The sequence below is a fragment of the Tamandua tetradactyla genome, chromosome 8 (genome assembly GCF_023851605.1).
Source record: "Tamandua tetradactyla isolate mTamTet1 chromosome 8, mTamTet1.pri, whole genome shotgun sequence".
NCBI lineage: Eukaryota > Metazoa > Chordata > Mammalia > Pilosa > Myrmecophagidae > Tamandua > Tamandua tetradactyla.
In genome coordinates, this window is record NC_135334.1 from 55,690,313 (window position 1) to 55,713,318 (window position 23,006).

The 23,006-nt window shown below is 37.9% G+C and overlaps 1 protein-coding gene and 1 long non-coding RNA gene across 4 annotated transcripts in view; one reads left to right on the forward strand and one right to left on the reverse strand.

The window, feature by feature from the left end:
* LOC143644390 (uncharacterized) overlaps positions 1-2,110 on the reverse strand; it is a 205,198-nt gene extending 203,088 nt beyond the window's left edge. The window contains exon 1 of the long non-coding RNA XR_013156663.1: positions 1,475-2,110. This is a non-coding gene — a long non-coding RNA (uncharacterized LOC143644390). The remainder of the gene's footprint in view (positions 1-1,474) is intronic.
* GRM5 (glutamate metabotropic receptor 5) overlaps positions 1-4,613 on the forward strand; it is a 543,390-nt gene extending 538,777 nt beyond the window's left edge. For 2 of the 3 annotated variants that reach the window (XM_077113320.1, XM_077113321.1), the window contains one exon: positions 1,966-4,613. In XM_077113320.1, the coding sequence (XP_076969435.1) occupies positions 1,966-2,878 (913 nt within the window). In that variant the 3' untranslated portion in view covers positions 2,879-4,613. The remainder of the gene's footprint in view (positions 1-1,965) is intronic. The other variant, XM_077113322.1, reaches the window with a different exon arrangement.
* The last annotated feature ends 18,393 nt before the right edge of the window (positions 4,614-23,006 follow it).

A 23,006-nucleotide genomic window follows, 5' to 3' on the forward strand; every position in this document is an offset into this window, starting at 1 on the left:
TTTACTGGAAAGGGAAATCAGCAGACTGTTGGTGTACTTTCTGCTACTCTGATGCATGGGATACTCCAGATCTGGAAATTATTTCTGTATTTTCAAGAATGCAGTGTGTGTGGACAGGGGGAGAGGAATGGAGGGAGTCACCTCACATTCCAGAATTCTGAAGAACATCATATTGCAATATAGTAAATAGATTAAATGGAATGAGAATTCTGAGGAAGGAGGAGAGAAATGAAGACAACAAAGTGGAAAGGGGCAGATGAAAAATGGGAAACAGTGTGGGAAACAGCCAAGAAGGCTGTTGCTAAAGGGGCTGTAGAAACGGTATCCTGCTCGCAAATGAACAAGTGTATCAGGCAGAGTGGCTCTGGAATTTGCAATCAGGTACCCCAAGGCTATGGGTTCCTAACTGGGTTCAATCCCATGAAAAAGGCAAGCCAGGGGGCAAGCCACCGTGTTCTTGCCTGCCATGCCGGAGACCTGGGTTCGATTTCAGGTACCTGCCCGTGAAAAAAAAAAGAGGAGAAGAAAAAAGGCAAGCCAGGCCTCCAGCAAGGAAGCCTTAGGAAATATGAGAAACCAGAGGAAAAGGACAGCTTCCTGGAAGAATTTCTCATTCTATGGTTTGTGAAACACCTGCTTGAAAATCATTTTGGGGGACAGATGACAAGAGTGCTTGTAAAGACATATAGATTCTTGGGCCGCAATTCAGACACTAACTCATAACCTCCTGGGGTCAGGCATGGGATCATCAACAGATGCCCTAATTGAGTCTTATGCACAATTAAGTTTAATAACCAGAGACATTAAAATTGGGTTCTCCAAAGTGTTTATTTGCAGACTGCCCAAGACTATCTTTCAGACACAACTCCAAGAATCCATCGATCTGGACATAACAGAACCCACTAGACACAGAGATCTCATATTCTTTTATGATGATGGAATCACAACAGGGTATCTCCATAAAACATTTGAGAAGTCCAAGCCACATCCTCCAGTCACATGTGAGGTACCCAATAGTCTTGTATCAGAGTCTATTGTGTCAGGTTTTAGCGGTAAGGAAGACACACACAAAAAAGTTTGAGACCCTGCCTGTTCATCAGAGCAGTTTTCAGACCCAAAAGAACTGCTTGGGAAAGGGAAGAGAGACCATAAGAAAGCTTATCAGTCAGACAACACTCATAAAGACCCTGATTTGAGAGCACTATGTTAGGTGACAAAGGCACTAAGATGCACTTGCCCTCATGGAACTATTATGCAAGTTCTAGGTCCCAAAAATAAATTCCTAAAAACTTCTGTGAAGAAGAAAAGTCCTAATTTATTAGAAATTTGTGTATGTGTTCATTGAGTTTTCCAGCAGATAGTAGACTAGGTAAACCAATGTTCAAAGTCGGGAATTCAGCTAGAAATGCCTCGTTCAATATACCAACCATTAGCCTACAGAATAAAAGCCAAAGTGAAACAATGATCCACTTACTGGTAACCCTTGACTTTCTTGTCCATTCGAGGGTCCTCTATGATGAATGGGTTGGTCGAATTTAGGTCCTAGTTCTAGTTCCCCATCAGAAGCAGCTAATTTTAGGATGCTTGGCCTTGTGCCAGCACTTCTGCACTCAGCCACAGTCCTGCAAGTCCTTGCATTTGTCTGCAACATTAACAGCTGTTACTCTACAGGTGGGTTCAACTGCAGAATCCTGATAAATTCTTCTTTATTATTACTAATATCCCTTTTGACACACTTTTGTTGTTATGATCAACTGAGAGCCAAATTAAATAAAGTAGCTTTTAACTCAAAACAAAACAAGCAAGCACCTTCTTCTATGGTGTCCTTTTGATACCTTATTTTCTGAATGCATAACAAAAAGTCCTTCCCATTCCCGGCCTTAGCCCCCCACCATTGGGGAAGCCATGTTAACGTCCCCTGGGGACCTTGCTGAGTCAATTCTCCTCTCTCTCTTGTCTCCGCAGCTCCAATGGAAAATCCGTCACGTGGGCCCAAAACGAGAAGAGCAGCCGGGGGCAGCACCTGTGGCAAAGGCTGTCCGTTCACATCAACAAGAAAGAGAACCCCAACCAAACGGCCGTCATCAAGCCCTTCCCCAAGAGCACCGAGAGCCGCGGCTTGGGAGCCAGCGGCGCGGCTGTGGGAGCCGGCGTGGGCGCGGGGACAGCCGGGGGCGCGGGGGGCACGGGGGCCGGCCCCGGCGGGCCGGAGCCCCCAGACGCCAGCCCCAAGGTGCTGTACGACGTGGCGGAGGCCGAGGAGCACTTCCCGGCGCCCGCGCGGCCGCGCTCGCCGTCGCCCATCAGCACGCTGAGCCACCGCGCGGGCTCGGCCAGCCGCACGGAAGACGATGTGCCGTCGCTTCACTCGGAGCCCGCGGCGCGCAGCAGCTCCTCGCAGGGCTCGCTCATGGAGCAGATCAGCAGCGTGGTGACCCGCTTCACGGCCAACATCAGCGAGCTCAACTCCATGATGCTGTCCACCGCGGCTCCCGGCCCCGGCGTAGGCGCCCCGCTCTGCTCGTCCTACCTGATCCCCAAAGAGATCCAGCTGCCCACGACTATGACGACGTTCGCGGAAATCCAGCCTTTGCCTGCCATCGAGGTCACCGGCGGCGCGCAGTCCGCGGCGGGGACCCCGCCGGCCGGGGACGCATCCCGGGAGACCCCCGCGGGCGGGCCGGAGGCTGCAGCCGGCAAGCCGGACCTGGAGGAGTTGGTGGCCCTCACCCCGCCGTCCCCCTTCAGAGACTCGGTGGACTCGGGAAGTACAACCCCCAACTCGCCAGTGTCCGAGTCGGCTCTGTGTATCCCATCGTCTCCCAAATACGACACACTCATCATAAGAGATTACACTCAGAGCTCCTCGTCGTTGTGAATGTCCTTGGAAACCACGCTGGGTTCCGCATGCAAAGCCGAGACCTCCCGTGTTCACACAGACACGGTGACAAGCATGGTCACCTGGTTGAGACCCGATGTCACCTGGTTGAGACCCGAGGTCACCTGGTTGAGACCCGAGGTGGGAGATGCCAAGTGCACCCGTAATGGAAACATGAGATTAATAGTGCTAGTTATCGACAGCCGACGACGACTACAACTCTTTTGGCAGATTTTCTTCTAGTGGCCTTAGAAAACATGGGCTTTTAAGAACACTGCTTGTATTTTTGAGGGCTGACAAGGAGTCTGTTTTTTGCGTACCAAGTGCTTTGCGCTAGGAAAGCAAGGCCTGTGAAACAGCATAATGGAGGGCGGGGAAGCATCGTTAATAAGCAACTATAACAAGTTTTGTTTGTTTACTTTAATTATTTTCCCAGAAGATTCTTTGGTTCACCAAACATGAATGTACATTTTCTAACAAACTCAAAATCTGGGACCAAAACGTCAACCTTTTTCCTTGTTTTTTTTTTCTTTTTTTCCTTTCCATAAAGATCTTGAAAGGTAGTTCATTTGGACCCGGTATTTACTGTGGCGTTATTGTGAGTGTATCCCATGCCCAATACACCACTGGACAGTGAGTGCTGCGCTAATGGACGTAGGGCTTTTTACCAGAGATGTTCCTCTCCGATTTGGTTGTGAAATCCTCTTCCAGAAGCCTACATCCGGGATTCCGCCTAGTTATTTCCGATCCACCTCCACTAATCATGAAAACCAGTGGACGATTTCTTGACTATTTCACCATGTTGCCAATCAATACTGGAGTAGCAAAAAAAAAAAAAAAAAAAAAAAAAAGATATTTTCTGGAATACTGTTTTGTAATTCCCTCGAAAGGGTGCGTTGTGTAGCTGGAAATTCTCTTTGTAATAATAATTCTTGAGCTCCAGCCCAGCTATCTCCATGAAATGCAGCCACTCCTCCTTATGAATGCTGTTCCGTTAGTAGTGCCAGCTAAAAATATTAAAATACGCATTTGGGCTTCTTCATTCCTTTCTTTTGAGAACCTGATGCACAAAGAACTCCTCCCTTCTTTTCAGGTCCCAAGACTGGTTGGAAGAGTGGCCCATAAACCCAATGAAGACACTGTCATGATTGGAGGGACTTGAAAGAATTAACACAATCTTAACACACTGGAAATTTTAAACTGGGTCAAGCCGGCTTAGCAGAGATTTAGCTATGCCAGTGAGCAGTGGTTTTAACTTTTCTTGGCTGCTTAAACAGGGCAGCTATGAACTATGACAAACGTAGATTTTTCAAAGCAATACAGAATACTAAAACAGAGGAACCTTAATGAATATAAACCACACAATCTTTCTTAGCCATTCCAAAAAGAGGCAAAGCAATTATTAATATTTTCCTTTTAAAAATAATTATGAATATGATTTTTGTGCACTTCATACTGTCACTTTTTAAAATACTGCAGAAAAGATATTTCGAGTCATAATAGAAACACATGTGCTTTGAAAGGCTCATAGAGTTAGAATTCATAGCTCTACCTAAACCCACTGTCATTTCTCTCTTCCTCCCATTACAGCTATCCTCAGGTGCCAAATGTTTTTGTTCTTTAAATAAGGATAGTAATAAAAGGAGGAGATGTCCTAAAATTTTAAACTTGAGTTGACCTAGCTTTACACTAAAGATGGCCCTATGAAAAAGATTTACTGTGAGGCAGAGTATGATTATAGCAGAAAGAAAAATAAATAAACTTTCTCTTATAGCTCAATTTCCTTATTTTTGGCATGAATTTGTCACTCACATCTATTTCAAAATAACAAAAAAATAAATGAAAATAGCAATTAAGAAATGGAACTGTATCCATTGGTATAATTTAGCATTTTGCACTTTTTAAACTTCTGATAAATATACTGCTTGTTTAACTGACCTTTCCTGATATCTCTACTTATATAAATTTTAAATCAAATCTTCCAACATAGATCTTTAAATGCTGACATTAATCTATTGAAAGAGTAATTAAAAAAATAAAATCTCCCATAACAGATTTGAAAATAACATCATCAGAACACTCTTATCCCAAATATTATAACAATATTTTTGAAATAGAGGCAAAATCTAGCTGTTTATTTGGAAGCAAATGTGTGCAGCATCCTAAAAAACGAAGGTAAATATTTTGAAATATCGATACCCCTGGATCTTCATCAAAAAGTGACCTTCATCTTGGGATTATTGTCTTGATTTCTTAGGCATTGAAACCTTTCTAAATATATTCTACTATCTAAGTTTTAAATCTTGTTTCATAAAATCCTTTTTTCGATTTCTACTTCATTCTCCAGTACAATGTTTCACTCAATCAATAGATCATTTTTTAACTTTCTCTACAAGCAAATTCCTTTTCTAATTTTTAGTAGCATATTTCTTTTAAAAGCACACTACCTTATGAAAGCAGTCATTAAAATTATAATTTAATGCAAATGAATTGCTATCTGATAATTCCATATGAAATCATAATCAACTATAATATGAAAAATAATTTACCCAATTAGAGGAGAACAAGGTGTACTTTTATCTGTATTTCTATACTCTTTGCCATTTCATTGAATAGATTGTATAATAGACATGATATTGTTAGTAGTACATTCTTGAGGTTTTCATTTTTGAGATGATGCTGACTCTGTCTCTTTATCAATTTCTAATACCAGGTTCCAAGTAATAAATCTACAATACAAAGAGAACTGAATATCCATTCTAGGGCTAGGATATGAACTGCACAATTCATTTAGGTACTTATTCTTGTTGAACATTCTTGAAAATAATCTATTCCTGGTGCCCAGTGATAATTCAGTTGGGACCAGCATGACAGTAGGAAGGGGAAATAAAGTGACATGCTAGGTCTCAGTAAAGTGACCCTAAAGGGAGAGTATGGTTCCAGGATGAAAAAGAGAAGACCTGGTTTGATCAAGTAATGCTGACTATCCAAGTAGTCCGCTCATCTTTCTATTTTGGGAGAGGAGTTGGCAGCCTGAAAAAGACCATGTCTGGATCTAAAAAAAATGCTCTTTTTAGTCTAGGGGTGGGGAACAGAGAGGGAGAAAAGTCATATAAGATTTAACTGGAACAAGGTAAAAAGAAAAATCCCCAAAGGCACTAATTCTTGATAGTAGCTGTCTTTCCCAAGCTACTCCTGTTATCTGCAAGTGATCAGGAAGAGTAGAGGTTATGCGGGACTAAATGAATTGTATAATGGCTCTGCTGCAGTTCTGTGACTTCTAAACCAGAAATAAAACACTTTTTAAGAAAAAGAAATTTTCCTATGCTAGTCTCTCAGCAAAATGTACATGTTTTGGAGGCTTCAAAGGTATTATCTGAGTTCACATTTATCAACAGCTTATTAATAACCCTCAAGCTGTCTGAATCTCTATAGTTACCATTTACAATTTTATACTGTGAAAAAATACAGATCAGTGAAAGCATAAAGATGAACCAGAATTCACGCTGAAAGGGACTGTGGCCTGAGAGAATTCTCTACTGTCTATTGAAGAATGAGGCATGTATAAAATAGTTGGCTGAATTTCACTGATCCTCCCAATGTGAACAAATATACTATGTATATTGTGTGTATTTCTAGAATTCAATGGCAGCTGGTGGTGGTGTTGTAATTAGAAATCTATATAGAATATAGATATTTTAGAAAGATGGTACCAATCCTAAAAGATTTGCGTGGGCTATAAGTGCTTGTACTTTTTTCTGCACTTTTAACTGATTTGGTTTAAAAATTGTGTGCGTGTATCTTTTTTTTTCTGTTGTTGCAGCTTGTATTATTAAAACAATAGAGAATGTTAAATTATTTTGATGTGAATTGCAAATGATTTTTTCATAAAGTTTAACATTTTTATCAGCATTGTTTCGCTGTGTACTTGTATAAATGTATTTTATTTTAGCATTTTAAAATACACTTGCTTGTTTCTCAGTCTAAACATGTTATAGCTGGTGTTTGTGAAGTTAGTTACTTTTTGAAAAATATTAAAAAAGAAACTATGACATGACTTGAAGATTTTCCCCTCAAATGTTTAGTGTTGTCTTAATAGTGTTTTCTAATACCAAAACTGATAAGCTATTGATTAATCTTAAATTTTGATTAATATACACATTTAAGTCATGGGGTTTACAACGTGGCCTGCACACAGTAGATTAAGACGGAACTAGAAAACAACCCTAAATCAACCAGAGAAACTGTCCCTACACATTCCCTTTAAGAACAAATAAATAAATACATACCTTTTTTTAATAAAGAAAGCATCTGGGGAATATACCTTGCTTTGTATATAGAGATACAAGTACAAAATATGAAAATAGTTCCAGAATTATCTGTGTAGATAGAGATGATATTGTGTAGATTATATATAATTTAGAAATACACAGAAACTAAACATACACACACACACGTATATAGATAGTTTTCTTTGGATTCTATATGTGTGTGTGTGTGTGTGTGTGTGTATGTGTGTGTGTGTGTGGATGTACAGGAGTGTATCCATATAACATTGTCCAGAAAAAAAAGTTACTTAAATCTCTTTTTACATCGACTGTCTCAAGTAAATTTACACACTCCTGGAAAACACATTTGTTAAAATCTAAAAGCAGAAAGTAAGCCAGATGCTTTTTATGTGGAAGAGAAAGATAAGATGGATTTCAATTCATGAATTCATAGGTACACATATATACATGCATATACTATCACACATATAAAAATTGATACAAAGATATTTGATCACAGAAAAGGAGCCTACACATGACGAGAACCATTTTCTCTGTGTTTTAGATCCTGCTCCTTTAGTAAATCTTCTATTCTGAAATAGTATGAATGTGCATATGTTTCCATGAACTTGATGAAAATAGATTATCTGGGCCTCATACAGAAAATTATCTTCTAAAGGAGAATGGAAAGTTATTCAAAACCAGCAGCATGATAGAAATGATATTCCATTAAAAGTCAAGTCTTTTACCCTGTCCTAAAGAACAATGGATAAATTAGTTTAACTCTTCCAGAACTCAGTTGTTCCTTCTTTAAATTCAAAGTTGGGCTTCAATAACCTGTAAAGTTTCTTCCAACTCCAAAATTCCTGGCACATGATAAATGTTGAGGAGATAGTGGTGGTAATGTACCATTTATTATACAGTTAACATTCAGCAGGCTACTTAGATGCGCTATTGTCCAATATTATTTGTGGAGCTGTTAGGCATTTTCGTCCAATTTAAACCATATACTATGCAGGAAAAGTCCTGTTGAGGTTTGAACTCATATGCAACCTTGCAATGCTCCATCTAGGATGACTTAGTAAATTAATTTTGAACACTACAGAAAGATTGCTTTCCTTGTCTCATACTGTATGCTGATTGCTGTACAATTCCTCAGTTATACTGTACATGAACAGAAAAAATTCTTAAACATTGACATTTTCATAATAAGTACAGAGATAGATGGGCAAATATATAGACACATTTTATTAATGGAATTATCTCCTTAAGGAAGAGCATAGCATTTATATTTTTAGATCATAAAGATCTAAGATCATACAAGAAATGGTGGTGACTTAGACCCTGATGGCAGCAGTGGGAGTCCTGAGGAGTGGTCATATTTTAGATATATATGTAAGAGAGAGCCATCAAGATTTACAGATGGAGCAGATGTGGGGTGGGAGGGAAAGAAGAGTTGAGAATGGCTCCAAGATTGTTTTGGTCAGGATGGAACTGTCCTTAGCTGAGCTGGGAAAGCTGTAGTTGGAGCAGATTTTGGAGGGAAGATCAGGAGTTCAGACTGGACATGTCAAATTTGAAGTGTCTATTTGGGTATATGATAGGGTGGAAGGAAGTCTAGGCTGGAACTATAACTCATAGGTATAGATAGTATATAGTTATTAAAGATAACATTAAAGTAAATCTTATTTAATATGTAATCATTACATAATATGTAATGACCAAAAAATAAGGTGTTACCTTAAAATCACTTCGTAATCATTCCCTACCTAAGATTTATGGTTTTGTAATTCTAAGGGGGCATTGTGAGATTATATATAACTGTGAAAGGGGTACACAAATAAGAGATGATTGAAAAATACTGTCCGATAGTATCCCTATGGTTAATTTTAGATTGAAATTTTAATGAACTTTATTGTGGGGGTGGAAGCTTTAAATTACAGCCACCTAAACCATGTAATTTCACAAGTAAGAAAGGGAAATTCTTCGTGGTAGATGAGATAGGCTTAATAAGAACTACAGTCCTAGCTCTAGTTCAAAGGGACGATGTGGAACCAGTTTCATTTTCTTATATGCTTGTGCTGCAAATTAATCTTTGGAACTTGAGGCCTCAGCATTGTCGTTAAGCAAACTACTTACTGGGTAGTATTCTCTAAACTTTTACTCCCAGAAAGTTATGTAATGACAGCAGAAGACCTGGCATTCAAAACCATCTCTGAGTCCAAGATCCACAAGTTAATCAACATACCTTATCTCATCAGTTCCTTCCAGAATAACTTGCACTTAAGCTCCAGACCTTGTTCCAGGCCTAGGCAAGAGATAGCACCTTAAGGAAAAAAGCAAGTATAAGTCTCCTGGTACTCACCTGGTATCTTGGTTTGCTAGGATGCCATAACATAGTACTACAGACTGGGTGAATGTGAAACAATCAAAATTTATTGTCTTTCCATTCTGGAGGCTAGATATCCAAAATCATGGGGTTCAGGAGTCCGTGCTTCCTCTTACAACTGTAGGTAGACTCTGGTCCATGCCTCTGCTGTGGCTTTTTAAAGTGGCTTGTTGGCAGTCCGTGGTGTTCTCTGCCTCAGTTGTTGCATAGTGTTCTTCCCTCCATCTCTTTGGGTTAAAATTTCCTCTTCTTATAAGGATACCAGTCCACCTTAATTCCATTTGGCTCCATCTTCAATAACACCTTCAAAGATCCTATTTCCAAATAGGATCACATTCACAGATTAGGAAATTAGGGCTTGAACATATCTTTTATTTTAAGTAGGGGACACAATTCAATCCAGAATACTTGATACAGAGCAAAACAAAAGCACATGCCATCACCTGAAGGATAGGGGCCACTGAAACACCTAAAGGGTACTCAAACCAGTTGTGGGAGTGGTGGTTAACTAAAAAGCTCTCCTAGAGGAGGTGATGCCTGAAGTAGGAGTTGAAGGACCCAAAGAATATTCTCAGGAGAGGAAGTAGCATCTCTAAAAGCATCGGTGTTATTTCTGATGAGCGTCAAGGGATTTGGTAGGACTGAAGTGTAGACTGCTTGAGAGAAAGTATCAGGAAAATGGCTAACAAGGTTTTGTTTTGTTTTGTTCTCTTTTTTTTTTTAAAGACTTTTTTTTTAATTTGGGAATTTAGACTTTACCTTTAAAGTGTTAAGGAGCCATTGAAGTTCTTCATAGAGTTGACTGGAATGAACAGATTATTTATTTTAAAATATGATTGAAATATAGTGAGAACAATGGAAGAGGGGAAGAGAAGCCAGGTTAGAGGCATAGAGATCCACTACAAGGTAATTTACTCAAGAACTAATGAGAGCAGGAACTGTGAAGATAGTGAAGTGGTGAATTTGGGAAACATTATGAAGGAGATTTATATAAATTAGTGACTGACTGGATGGAACATGTGAGATAGAGTGATGTTAGATGATACCCCAATTTCCAGGGTAGTGATTAATGGGGTGTAGCACCAATCATTGAGTCAGGGAACCTACAAGTAAGGGTTAGGAAGGGAGGTAGGTTATGATGAATTCTGTTTGTGATATATGAAATGGAGAGGCCTATAAAATTATAGCAGAGATGTCCAGTAAGCAGTGGATAATGGGGGAGGATTTCAGGAGAAAAAAAAGTTAGAATTCCAGCAAGAAACACATAGCACATCCAAAAGGGTAATTGAAAGGGGGATGATGAAGGAATTCTTTACATATGTATGAACAGGACTAGAGAACCACCTAAGGATTAGCAGGGACTAATGACCGTTGGGTGTGGCTGGTTATCACTGCTAGAACAGAAGAGGAAAGGAGAGAAAGGATTTGCTGAATGGATTACACTTGCACTTGTAGAAGAAGATCATCTAAAAAACACTAAGATCTTGGTGAGCTGAGGGCATGTCATATTTCTTTCTTGAAAGCTGACACATATCTCAAGTGAGGTATCTAGAACTATGACAATTGACCGTATGAGATACACTAACCCAAAAAGGGAAATCAACTCTAATAGTTTCTTTCAATAACGCTGATAGTTTCTTTCAATAACACTGATAATTGTGTATCTATATAATCCTTACTTCCTAATAACAGGACAACTAGTTAAACCTGGAAATCATTTAAACTAGAAGGGAACACAAAGATGCCTTCCAAAGCTTATTATCAGGACTTTGGATATACGTGGACCTAGGAACTAATGTTGTGAAGGGGATACATCTAACCAGAGAGTAAACACAATCATAATTCAGGTCATACATTTTATGTTAAGACAATCATACATACACTATAGAATAAAATACAAAATCCATATGAATTGTAACAATTAATATGAAGATATAAAAGTAATTTCATGAGTTCTTGGTTCCTTTTCTGTGAGGAAAATTTTGAAAAGTTTTCTTTCCACTTCTCCTATTTGCCTTGATATTGGAGTCCACAAGGCCAACTGCCATTTAAAGGTTGCTGAACTTGGGTCAGTCATCAAAATTCTCAGAGGCTTAGCTCCCTTTTTTTGTCACACGGCGATCATATCTAGCACAAGTGTTGCTATGAGGATTAAAGGAAGTAATTTACATAAAACACTTAGCACAGTGCTTGGCAACGTGAGGAATGTCTAAATATGTATTAGTTCCATTCTTGTCTTCTCTTCCATTAGAGATGAGGTTCCAGAGAGTGTTGCTGATTTTCCCAGTGCCACAATTAGTTCATGATGAAAGTCAGGTCCAGGAAAAGAAAAGATCGAGCATCTGTTGTACACCTATACCTGTGCCGGATGTGAAACATATGTGACATCATTTAAACCCTACAGAAAACCCTTGTGAATTAGGCTGGAACCCATTTCCTAACTCCCATTCCAAGGACTTTCTATCACAGCATGCTGCTTCTCACTGGTTTGGGTCCTCTGTCTGTTCAATGCATAGTTACGTTAGCCTCCAGCAGCAGAGAAGCCCACAGAGCCAGCCACATCTCATTTGCCCCCTTGCCATAGTCTCTCTCCTGCTTGCCATGCTGAAAGGTGTCTCTGAAATCATAAATAGATGGGATTCTGGACAGGAAGAACAGAGCAGCTGGCAGGCGAAGACCAGAATGACACTCAGGTTCAAATGATTTTAGAAGACTGGAATCAGAATTCGAAATGAAAAATCTTTCCTCCATCCAGGTTCTTTCCTAGAGAGAGTAATACAGAATGGTTCCAATTGATGTCTCACCTTTTTAAAAAATTAATAATAATATTATATGGTTATAATTGCCAAACTGAAAACTGTTTGTTGCAAAGGAGACATGGTTTATAGCAGCATTTCTACCGGCATTCTCCAGAGATGAGTCTGACACTGCTGGCTCAGAAGCCCTGGCCAACAGATTGCAGCCACTGTACATCACCTGTCTTTGTCAACAATAAACTAAAAATCTGTTCTGCGAAAGGATAAGCAAGGCCATGTGGGGTAGCATCTTTACACTAAAGGAATATGGTCCTCTTTCAAGATTATTCCATTTTATTGCTTCTTACCCTACAAGGGTTATTTTGATTAATTTATTTTAATTCAACCTCACCATCATATCCCTCTACTGCTCAGGAAAGACATGAAAAGCATCCAGAGATACATTCAAATTGCTGAAAAACAAGCAACTCTCCAAACCAGAGAAATGACCATACAAATTCACCTCACCTTGACTAAGGTGACAAATTGTGTCTGGACAGAGAACAGGGATAGAAAGAAAAGGGAAGACTTAGCAAACTCTTCGCTAACAAAAAAACTTTTGGCAAAGTTTTGAAAAAATTTCTTTTCAAATGATCTAAGTATTAAAAGCTAACTTAGATACCATTTGATCAGCTATCAAAACTGTGACTGTTCTCAAAATACCAAGTAGAAAGTTCTTACAAATATCTGCATTGCTATAGTAATGACCTATGTTACTAAATATTGTCCTTGTTACAGGAAAATATGAAGATACAAATATTTTTACAATTAACATATGGAAATCTTAACCACCTAAAATGGATATCTTAGTTAGCTTATCCATAGGCATATTAAAAAATACATCTAAATAATCATCATAAAGCCTGCTTGTACAATATGTTTCATAAGTCAATTTAAAATTAAAGCAAGGAAGGAAAATAAAATCTATAAATACAGATATCAGAGTTACTTGCATCCTAAATATTAAGCAGTATCTTAAATACTATTTGATTAACTATCAAAATATCAAGTAAGAAGTTATTACAAATATCAACTTTGCTATAGTGGTGAGCTATGTTACTAAATATTTTCAAATTTTTTATTTCAGGAATTTATTTTATCTAATATTACTATAATTGTGTACAGTTTTTTAAACCATTTTTTAGTTGCAAAACATAAAATACATATACAAAGAAAAGAAAGAAAAAAGGCAATAATTTTTAATGCACACTTCAGCAAACAGCTACAGACCAGTTCCCAGAGTCTGTCATGGGCTACCATACCCTCAACTCAGATTTTTCCTTTAAGCTGCTCTAAAACATTGGTGGCTTTATCAGTCATAGTAATGAAATCATACAGTATCTATCCTTTTGTGTCTGACTTATTTCACTCAGCATTATGTCCTCAAGATTCATCTATGTTGTCATATGTTTCAGGACATCATTTTGTCTAAATACTACATAATATTCCATCATATGTATATACCACATTTTGTTTATCCACTCATCTGTTGATGGGCACCTGGATTGTTTCCATCTCTTGGAAATTGTGAATAGTGCCACTATGAACATCGATGCACAAATATCTGTTCATGTCACTGCTCTCAACTCTTCTGGGTATATACCCAGTATTAGAATTGCTGGGTCATAGGGCAACTCAATATTTAGTTTTCTGAGGATGACCAAACTGATTTCCACAGCAGCTGAACCATTTTACATTCTCACCAACAGTGAAATAAGCGTTCCAATTTCTCTGCATCCTTTCTCACTTTATAGCTTCCTGTTTGTTTAATAGCAGCCATTCTTAGAGGTGTGACGTAACATCTCATTGTCATCTTAATTTGCATATCTCTTATAATCAGTAAAAATGAGCAGTTGTTCATATGCTTTTTAGCCATTTGCATTTGCTCTTCAGAAAAGTACCTATTCATTTCCTCTGCTCACTTCATAATTGGGTTGTTTGTTCTTTTGTTGGCGGGCTGCATCATTTCTTTATGTATCCAGGATATCAAGCCTTTGTCCAACACATGGTTTTCAAATATTTTCTCCCATTGAGTTGGCTGCCTCTTCACCTTTTTAACAAAGCCTTTTGAGGCACAGAAGCTCTTGATCTTAAGGAGTTCCCATTTTTTCTTTCACAGTTTGTGCTTTAGATGTAAAGTTTAAGAAGCTACCTCCTATTACTAAATCTTGAAGGTGTTTCCCTACGTATTTTTAAGTAGTTTTATGGTACTGGCTCTTACATTTAGGACTCTGATCCATTTTGAATTAACTTTTGAATAGGGTGTAAGGTAGGGGTCCTCTTTCATTGTTGTCATTAGCTCTTACACTACGTCTAAAGTACTACATACACACATGTTTCCATTCAATCTGATATAACTCAATCCTTCTAGTCACTCAGGGAAAAACAGAACCCTTGGGTCCTCTGTTGCTTTCCTTCTTCTTTCCTGCCTTCATAATTTTAGTCTGATCTACCTCCAAAACCAGAATCAGACCACTACTACTTCCACCTGGCTCAAGATGCTGTCATCTCCTGTCTGGTTACTTTCTTCTACATTTTCCCACTCTTCTCCCAGCCGATTCTATTTTCAACCAATAGCCAGAGTGATTCTTTTAAGATATAATTCTTATGCTCAAAAGCTTCCAGTGGCTTCCTTCATTCCTGAGAGTAAAAGCCAAAGTCCTTACAATGACTTTGAAGGTTTTACTTCTTTAAGGCTGTCTTGCTAATGAATCAAAACATACATGCCAATACGATTTGTGGTCTCTGTAGGACTACCTAAGAGACAAGGAAACAATTCACCTCTGGCTTTATCCTCCTATAGGGCTTGACCTAATTCTAAGCCAATTCCACAACTGCTGCTGTTTCCTTGCTTCCTCACAAGGTGTGACTTTGGACCAACATTTCAACATACCTGCCAGAAACCAACATTTCAACATAGGTGGAATCTAGCACCCACGTGAAATCCTCCAAACTCAGAGGAATCACCTTACAGTTGAATTAATGGAAGAGATAGAGATCACTTCTGGTTTAAGCCAAAATGCAAGAACCATACTATAATGTCAGGCCTCTGTGCCTACATGCATGGCTTTTCCTTTGCCTTTCCCATTTGTCACTTGTCAAAATCCCACCCACTATTCAAAACTGAGCTTAGATGCCCTACCTCCCTGATACTTACCTAACTCATCCAGTCAACAGTGGTTGTTCCTTCCTCTGACCTAACATAGTTTATCCTTCTAGTTTAACAAGTGAACCATTTTCCACATCTTAACTTTCTGGGTGTCTCTGCTAATGACTTGATAGACTGACACTTTTTGAAGGCAAAATTTTTAATAGTTGATCATCATAACATTAATTCTCAAGACTGGTAGGAGGGAAGTCCCTCAAAATTTCAGATTGGGACCTGGAGGAAGGTGAGAGAAGGAAAACTCTTTTCTGCATGGTAGAATATCCTCCCAGAGAGACTATGCTTCCCTGTCTCCTTCCTCCTACTTCTCACTTCAATCTATTGACTATATTAGGATGCCAAAAGTTGTGGCCTAGATTATTGATTCCAAAAGCAGATCAGGAGAGTCCTTCTGCAGAATTGTCAGGAGGAAATTTTAAATGCATGGACTCCAAGCCACTTCTCTGAATATCTCTAGAAATTCAGATTAAGTAGATCAGGACCTAGGTATAAGATTCAGCATGAAATGATCAGCAAAGATTGGCAATAAACTGGCTTTGAGACCAGCTTTAACAGATTTTCTTAAAAGAGAAGATGGAGCTATACAGGGGGAAAAGAAAAGGAAAAAGAAAAGCTAGTGTAGAAAGTCATCAGTGAGATTTATCATGGCACAAGAGAAAAGGTGGCCTAGATAGAAGATACAAATTTCCAATTTAAGATCATTTCATTTTTTTTGTGTTTTGCCATTAACATTACTATAATTCTTGAACAATTGGTTTAGATTTAGGTTGCTTTCAGGGAATGATATATGGGCGAAAGAATATAGAATTCTTTCCTTTGGACGTTATATTTCTCAGGGTAAATTAGTAGACTAACATTATGGTCACTATTCATCAGTCTCTGTGAGCTTGTATACTGTGAGAAAGAATGTTCTAGGAGACACTTCCAGTATCATTGTGTCAGGTTTCTGAACCTGCAAACTTTCAGACCTTGAAAGAGAGGACCCAGAAATTCTCCCAATGGAAGAGCCCCATATTTATAGTGATGGAGATCCCTAAACATCCTACTACCTTTTACACATTACTCCACAATTAAAACTGAACAAATGAAAAATTTTAGAGACCCAATTTCAGGTGTTGACTCTGTAACTGATTTGCTTTGTATGAGAGCATAAACTCTACTTGTATGTCTCATACACATTGTCCTTGACATCTTATGTGCATCATCCTGTTTAATAATCTCAACAACCCGTCAAGGGAAGTAATGTGTGTAGGTATTGCTAGATTCCTACACATGAGCAATTCTCTCCTTCTTTCCTTAGAAAGGGAGCCCCAACTTAATGACAGGTTCTTACTGCATAAAATGGATACAGGATGACTGGAGGTGTAGTAGCTGTCTTGGACTCTGGACTGATTTTAAGGATGGAAGCCCCTTGCTGAATGATACCAGAAGCCACTATACCTCCCCCAGATGGCCTAACTCTGCAATTCTTTTACATAACAAAAAAAGAAGCCACTTTTATTATTATTATTATTTTTTGCATGCTGTCAAACATAGCACAAGTTGCTACAGAACTAGATTCTCCTTTTAGGTTGAAGAAACAGAGAGATTAAGTAATTAATGACTTGAACTGTGTTATTTAACCTCACAGAAAGATTAAGTAACAGTTTGGAAGTACTGAGCAGATATTCAGGCTCACATGATATGATTCCAGTACCAATGTTCTTTAATCTATGCTATATGACTTCCAAAAAAATATTTTCCTTCTATGTTTGTTGCAGAATATGGAAATGATTAACTCTTGACACCTTTTTCATGTCAGGTATTGTACTAGGTACTGTCACATACATTATTGTGTTTATCCTTTAAGTTTGACCTTCCCTGTATCTAAAAATAATTGATGTTTAACTAAATTATTTCTTCTTTTCATCTCTAAGAAACCAAAACAAATGATCATTTCTTACAATCTATCAGGAAACACTTGCCAAACTGTAACCAAAGGTTGACTGAGGTCTCTCTTCTGTTAGACCAGACCCTGAGGAGAAAATGATCACTTCATCTTTGATAAACTCTCATACACAAGTTCAGAGAACTGAAAGGTAGATGTGCTGTCCTCTGCCCCCCTTTTACAGTCTGTCATGGTCAGGTTCATGTGTTAACTTGGCCAAGTGGTGGTGCCTGTTTGTCTGGCTGGGCAAGTACTGTCCTCTCAGTTGCAATGAGGACATTGCATGGAATTAAATCATGATCACATCAGCTGCATCCACAGCTGATTCCATTTGTAGTCAACCAAGGGGAGTGTTTTCTGCAATGAGTGATGCTTAATCTAATCACTGAAGCCTTTTAAGGAGGATTCAGAAGAGACAGGCTCTCTTCCTGCTTTGGTTGGCCAGCCTCTCCTGTGAAGTTTGTCCAGACCCTCCATTGGAATCGTCAGCCTCACAGTCTGCCCTGTGGATTTTGAACTCTGCATTCTTGTGATCACATGAGAACTTTTGTAAATTTTGTATTTGTGAGTGTTCCCTGTTGATTCTGTTTCTCTAGAGAACCCTAACTAATACACAGTACTTAGCACAATATGGAAGTAGAATTCAATCCTTAAGTCCTACCACAAACACAATAAAAGAAAATAGAACTAAATGGCTCTCCTGTCAGAGGAAAGAGATTAAAAAGAAAGAGCAAAATTCATTCTCCTAAGCAGTAACTCCCCATTACAAGGTTAAATAAAATAGAAATGCATACACATGCACAGACACATACATATACATGGAGACACATGAAAAAATAGCAAGTGAAAACCGAAGTTAGAGAATTCTGAAAGCACTACATCACTGTATATTTAAAGTGTTAAGTATAAAAAAACAACCTGAAAAAAGCAAGAAGAAAAATGATTATTTAATCTCAGTATAAAAAAGGATTTTCTAAGCATAGAAGCAAGGAAGACATCACAAAGGGAAAATATCAGTAATTTAAATATTTAAAAAATTAAAAAGGGAAGTGACAGGGAAAATGTTCAATTTCATGACAAATAATCAATTTTAACATTAACATGATAGATAGTCTTTTCTAAGAAATTAGAAAAGTTTGAGTAACATATTACTGAAAGTTATTTAAGAGGCAATTAAAAAGGCATCTTCATACATTGAGGGTGGAGAAATAAACATGTCTACTTCTCCATGAGGAATTTTGGCAATGACTAACCAAGAATTCAGACTAAAATTTATATGAAAATGTTTTCATAGTACTATTATTAACAAGCATGACCTTTAATTCCTTCTTGAAATAAAAGCCACTCTTAAATTATGAAGATTTGCCTCCAATGCAGATATCAACCTAACAAGAATTCAAAAAAAGTTTTGGTGATGCTAGATTTATCAGAATTAGTATGAACCTTCTCTAAGGGATTACATGAAAGGATTCTGAAGTTCTTTAGAATGCAAATGTTCTACTATGATGGCCAGGACAAGGGTCTCATTTATTCATTCACTCATCCATTTAACAAAGGGTTTTTGGTTGCTTATACATGTGGCACAATAGTAAAGACTAAGGATACAACAGTTAACATACTGGTTGCAACCATCGTGGACCATCTAATCTGATGATACTGAGAAATTCATCAAATCATCACACAACAAATAGGAAAAGTACAACTGTAGAAATGTAGGCCTTGAACGAGGTATAGGATTCACAGTGAACAAATAATAGGGAAAAGAGACAATGTCAAACTCTTATTTTATTGTGACATAGAAGAAATTTTGCATTCACAAATTTGAGATTTGAAATCATGGATATACTCTGTGATATACCTGAAAGCGTATCATACTTAGCCAATGAATGGTTCTGCCTCACCATGACTTTGTTTTTCTTTCTTTAAGGTTTAAGAATTTGTAGAAATCTGAACTCATCCCTCATGAATTTCAAGGGTATATCCCACAGTTAGTATTCTTCCCAGGCTTGGAACTATCTGGGAAAATAAGGCTTTAAAGAACCTACCAGTTTTAATTACTATGAAACTAGGATCTGTCTTATTCACAGCAGTACCCTTTGCACTTAATGCCTAGCATACAGAAGGTGCTAAATACAGTTTTTTTGATTGATTGATCAAACTACTGGAATGACTGGTTGGGAAGGGCTATAAGAAGGTTCTAAAAGAGTAACTTAGTTTTCTACCTAATTATTAGAATTACCTGATGTGCTTTAAAAACCTAGAAAAGTATCTTTAGGCACTACTTCCTATACCTATGGAATCAGAATCTTTAGGGATGGAGTCAAGGAATCTGTTTCTTTTAAAGAACCCAATGATTCCAATTCTATGTAATAGAATATTTTGTACAGTTTAAGAATGACTGCATTTTTGTAGCATTTTTATTTTAACCCACCTTGATTCTGTGAGAAAATTGATGAGGTAGCACTAAATTAGATACTAATGATATAACATGGTAGAAAAATGCCTCCATATTGATGCCCAGCAATATTTAAGACAAAGAAAGAAAAAAGAACCTATTTGCTCACAAGAAAGTCTAGATAAAGCTAATTTGTCAAAATAGGAGATAGTTATCAAATTCTGCATACCATTTATTCCTCTGATCATCAAGTATTTTACGAATGCCAATGAAGTGTCCTACTTATGTCGGGAGTGAGGAAGCTGATTTTCTCAAGAGTTGGGACTGGCATCCCAGAGGCATTTAAATGGGAATGTGGATACTTACACAAACAAATGATGGAGGATATAATGTACAAAGGGAAAAAGTACAGGAGGAAAAAGTCTCACATTGTCCAAGCATAAGTTACTATGAGTTTTGATGCTGCAGGGTAATCTATAAATATTAAGTATTTGATTATAATCCCCATTTTAGAAATGAAGAAACCAAGATTTTTAAAATGAATTTGTTCCTAAAACTCTCATTTCTAAATCTATGCTCTTTCCTCAAGTAGATACATAACTGGAGTGGCACCTACCAATTTGCCTGTGACAGTCCCAATTCACGTCTAAGGTCCCATTATAGTTTTTGTCAGCATTCACTTTCATTGTCAAAAGTTTCCCTGTTTGAGTGATAAATTACAAGGTCTCCCTACACACTTGAGTACTACATATAAGAAGACTATAGAAATCAAGGATGGGCAAGGTTTTACTGGACCTCTATTGGACATAGACTAGACTTTAAAGACAGAGAATCTACATTTACATACATGCACTTACATTTACTTGTAGCACCAGCAGTTAGACAAGTTATATAAACTGACAAGTTAATCCATCTCTCCTCAACCACAAAATGGAATTAATAGTAGTGCCTTCCTCACAGAATTATAGTGAGAATTAACAATACAGGAAAACGTTTTCCTAGTACTCAGTAAAGAATAGATATACAAAATGGTTTGTCCCAGGGCATACATAGGACAGTTTCCCAACTGTCTGTTTCCCATAAATAATGGAATGAGACCCATATTCTTGGAAAAGACGTGGTAATTGTTCACAGACTGTGGTAAAGCACTTGCCTTGTGGGAAAGCACTTCTACCTCAAAATCACAGTTTTGTTCAATGTGTCTGGGTTAAAGTTTATTTTCAGAGCACAAGCTTTTGACCAAAGGATGACACATACACAAAGACTTCTCCTTTGATTCAGTAGAAAATAGAATAGTTTCAACTACCCAATTTTTACCTCCTAGCAGCTGTCTTTTGTGATTTTTTGAGAGAGGAAAAATTCAAATCCCTCAATTGTAGCCTTTCAGTAACATGTCAGTTCATATTACCTGACAGATGAAGTCTACCTCCTTTCCAATGTCTGCAAGTTTTGTAGCCTTCCAATGAGCAAATAACAGTCAGCAAATGAATGAGATGTGCTAGGAATTTTTTCTCTATTCAGAGATTCCACCCAAGTGAGTATTATTTTAGGTACTACTGAATCTAGGATGTGAAGAATGACACCTTGGGTCTCAGCTTTCCACATTTTACCTTTCTCCATTCACTTATCATGCTCCTGCCAAACTGGCCTTTTTGCTAATCCATAAGAATCTTTCCATATACTATCCCTACATCTCTGCCCACTATCTATTTCTCTTCCCATTATAATGTTCTCAGATGGAAGTACTGGAAAGTGCCAGATCCCAGTGGTTTACACTATCAGGAAAAACATATGATCTTCCCTAACACAATATCCAGAGTTATTGTTGGAATCAGGATTATGACTCTGGTTCTTTGAAAATGCATCTTCCTCTCTGGGTAGAAATTCTTGGATGAGAAGCAAGATAGCTTTAGCAGTGCCAGGTGTTACAATCAGACATACCAGTGTTGAGAGGAAGAAAGGAACTGTGTCTTCCTGGAGCTCCCTCTTACAAGTAAATAAGACTTCCCCAGAGTCCCATAGCAAACTTTTCTTTATATCTCGTTAACGTGAATTGTGCCCTATACCCATTCCAGAAGGTTTAGCTGGCATGGGTTTGAGACTACAGTTATTTCAATTATTGGCTTGAGACCCAAAAATTATAGTTGAAAGGAGTTAAAATCAGTCACAAAATCAAAATTAAAGTAAACTAAAACTTACTTTAAATTCTTTAACACTATCTAAATTTATATTGTCTATTGATTTGTCTATCAATTTATCAGTGTAATTTTAGTCCCTAGAACATAGCATTCAATATAGGTTGGACTATTTTCATCTTCTCCACAATAAAATCACATCCTAATTAAAAGGACTTCTGATAACATTTAGTACTCAAATGGGGACCATTACAGTTAGCTTGTGGCTAGTCAAAAAAATGAAGCCATGAATGTATGAAGTAGGAAATAAAAGGATGGCATATAATCAACCCCATGCTGAGTGAAGTAGTGCATACTCTTCACAAGTAGACTTCAGAGCAAGTAATTTCTCTGTGAGTGAGGGCAGAGTAATCATTCTCTATTCTGGAAACCATTTGATTTGAGTCCTCAATTTATTGCCAAAAAGAAGGCAACTGGACAGAGCAAAAAGATTCTGGGACTTAGAGTTAGATTGGCCTTGAAAATCTACTCTAGTACTCACTCCCCAGTAATTTTAGCAGTCACTCCAGCACTCACTATGAATATGTTTCCTTCTCTGTAGAGTGGGAAAATAATCACAGCCATTTGAAATTTGTACACCTTATGAGCTTATCCTCAGCCCATTGTGATTAGCCAGGGTCACCATGGAAAGCATTTCTCCTGTGAATTATGAAGATTCTAGAAGTCTAAATAATCGGCCTTATACACTATGCCTTTTTTCCTTGCTTTTCCTCCTTATACTTCCTTCTAAACTTTCTGATACCCTCTGATTTTTCCTCCATCTCATTCATTTTAATCCAGTGTTTAATTTTTGCCAGCCTCTGACCTAAGGTTTCCTTTCTGTATTCTCCTTCAATTGTCCCTTCCTTGGCTTTGTGATGATATGATTGTGGGTAGTGCCACCTGGATCAGAACAACCTGTGACACCTTCCTTCCCAGGTTTCACCTCACATTGAGATGGAACCAGCAAAGTCATATATGGAAATGTTTGTGAAAGCTTTCATAAACTGTATA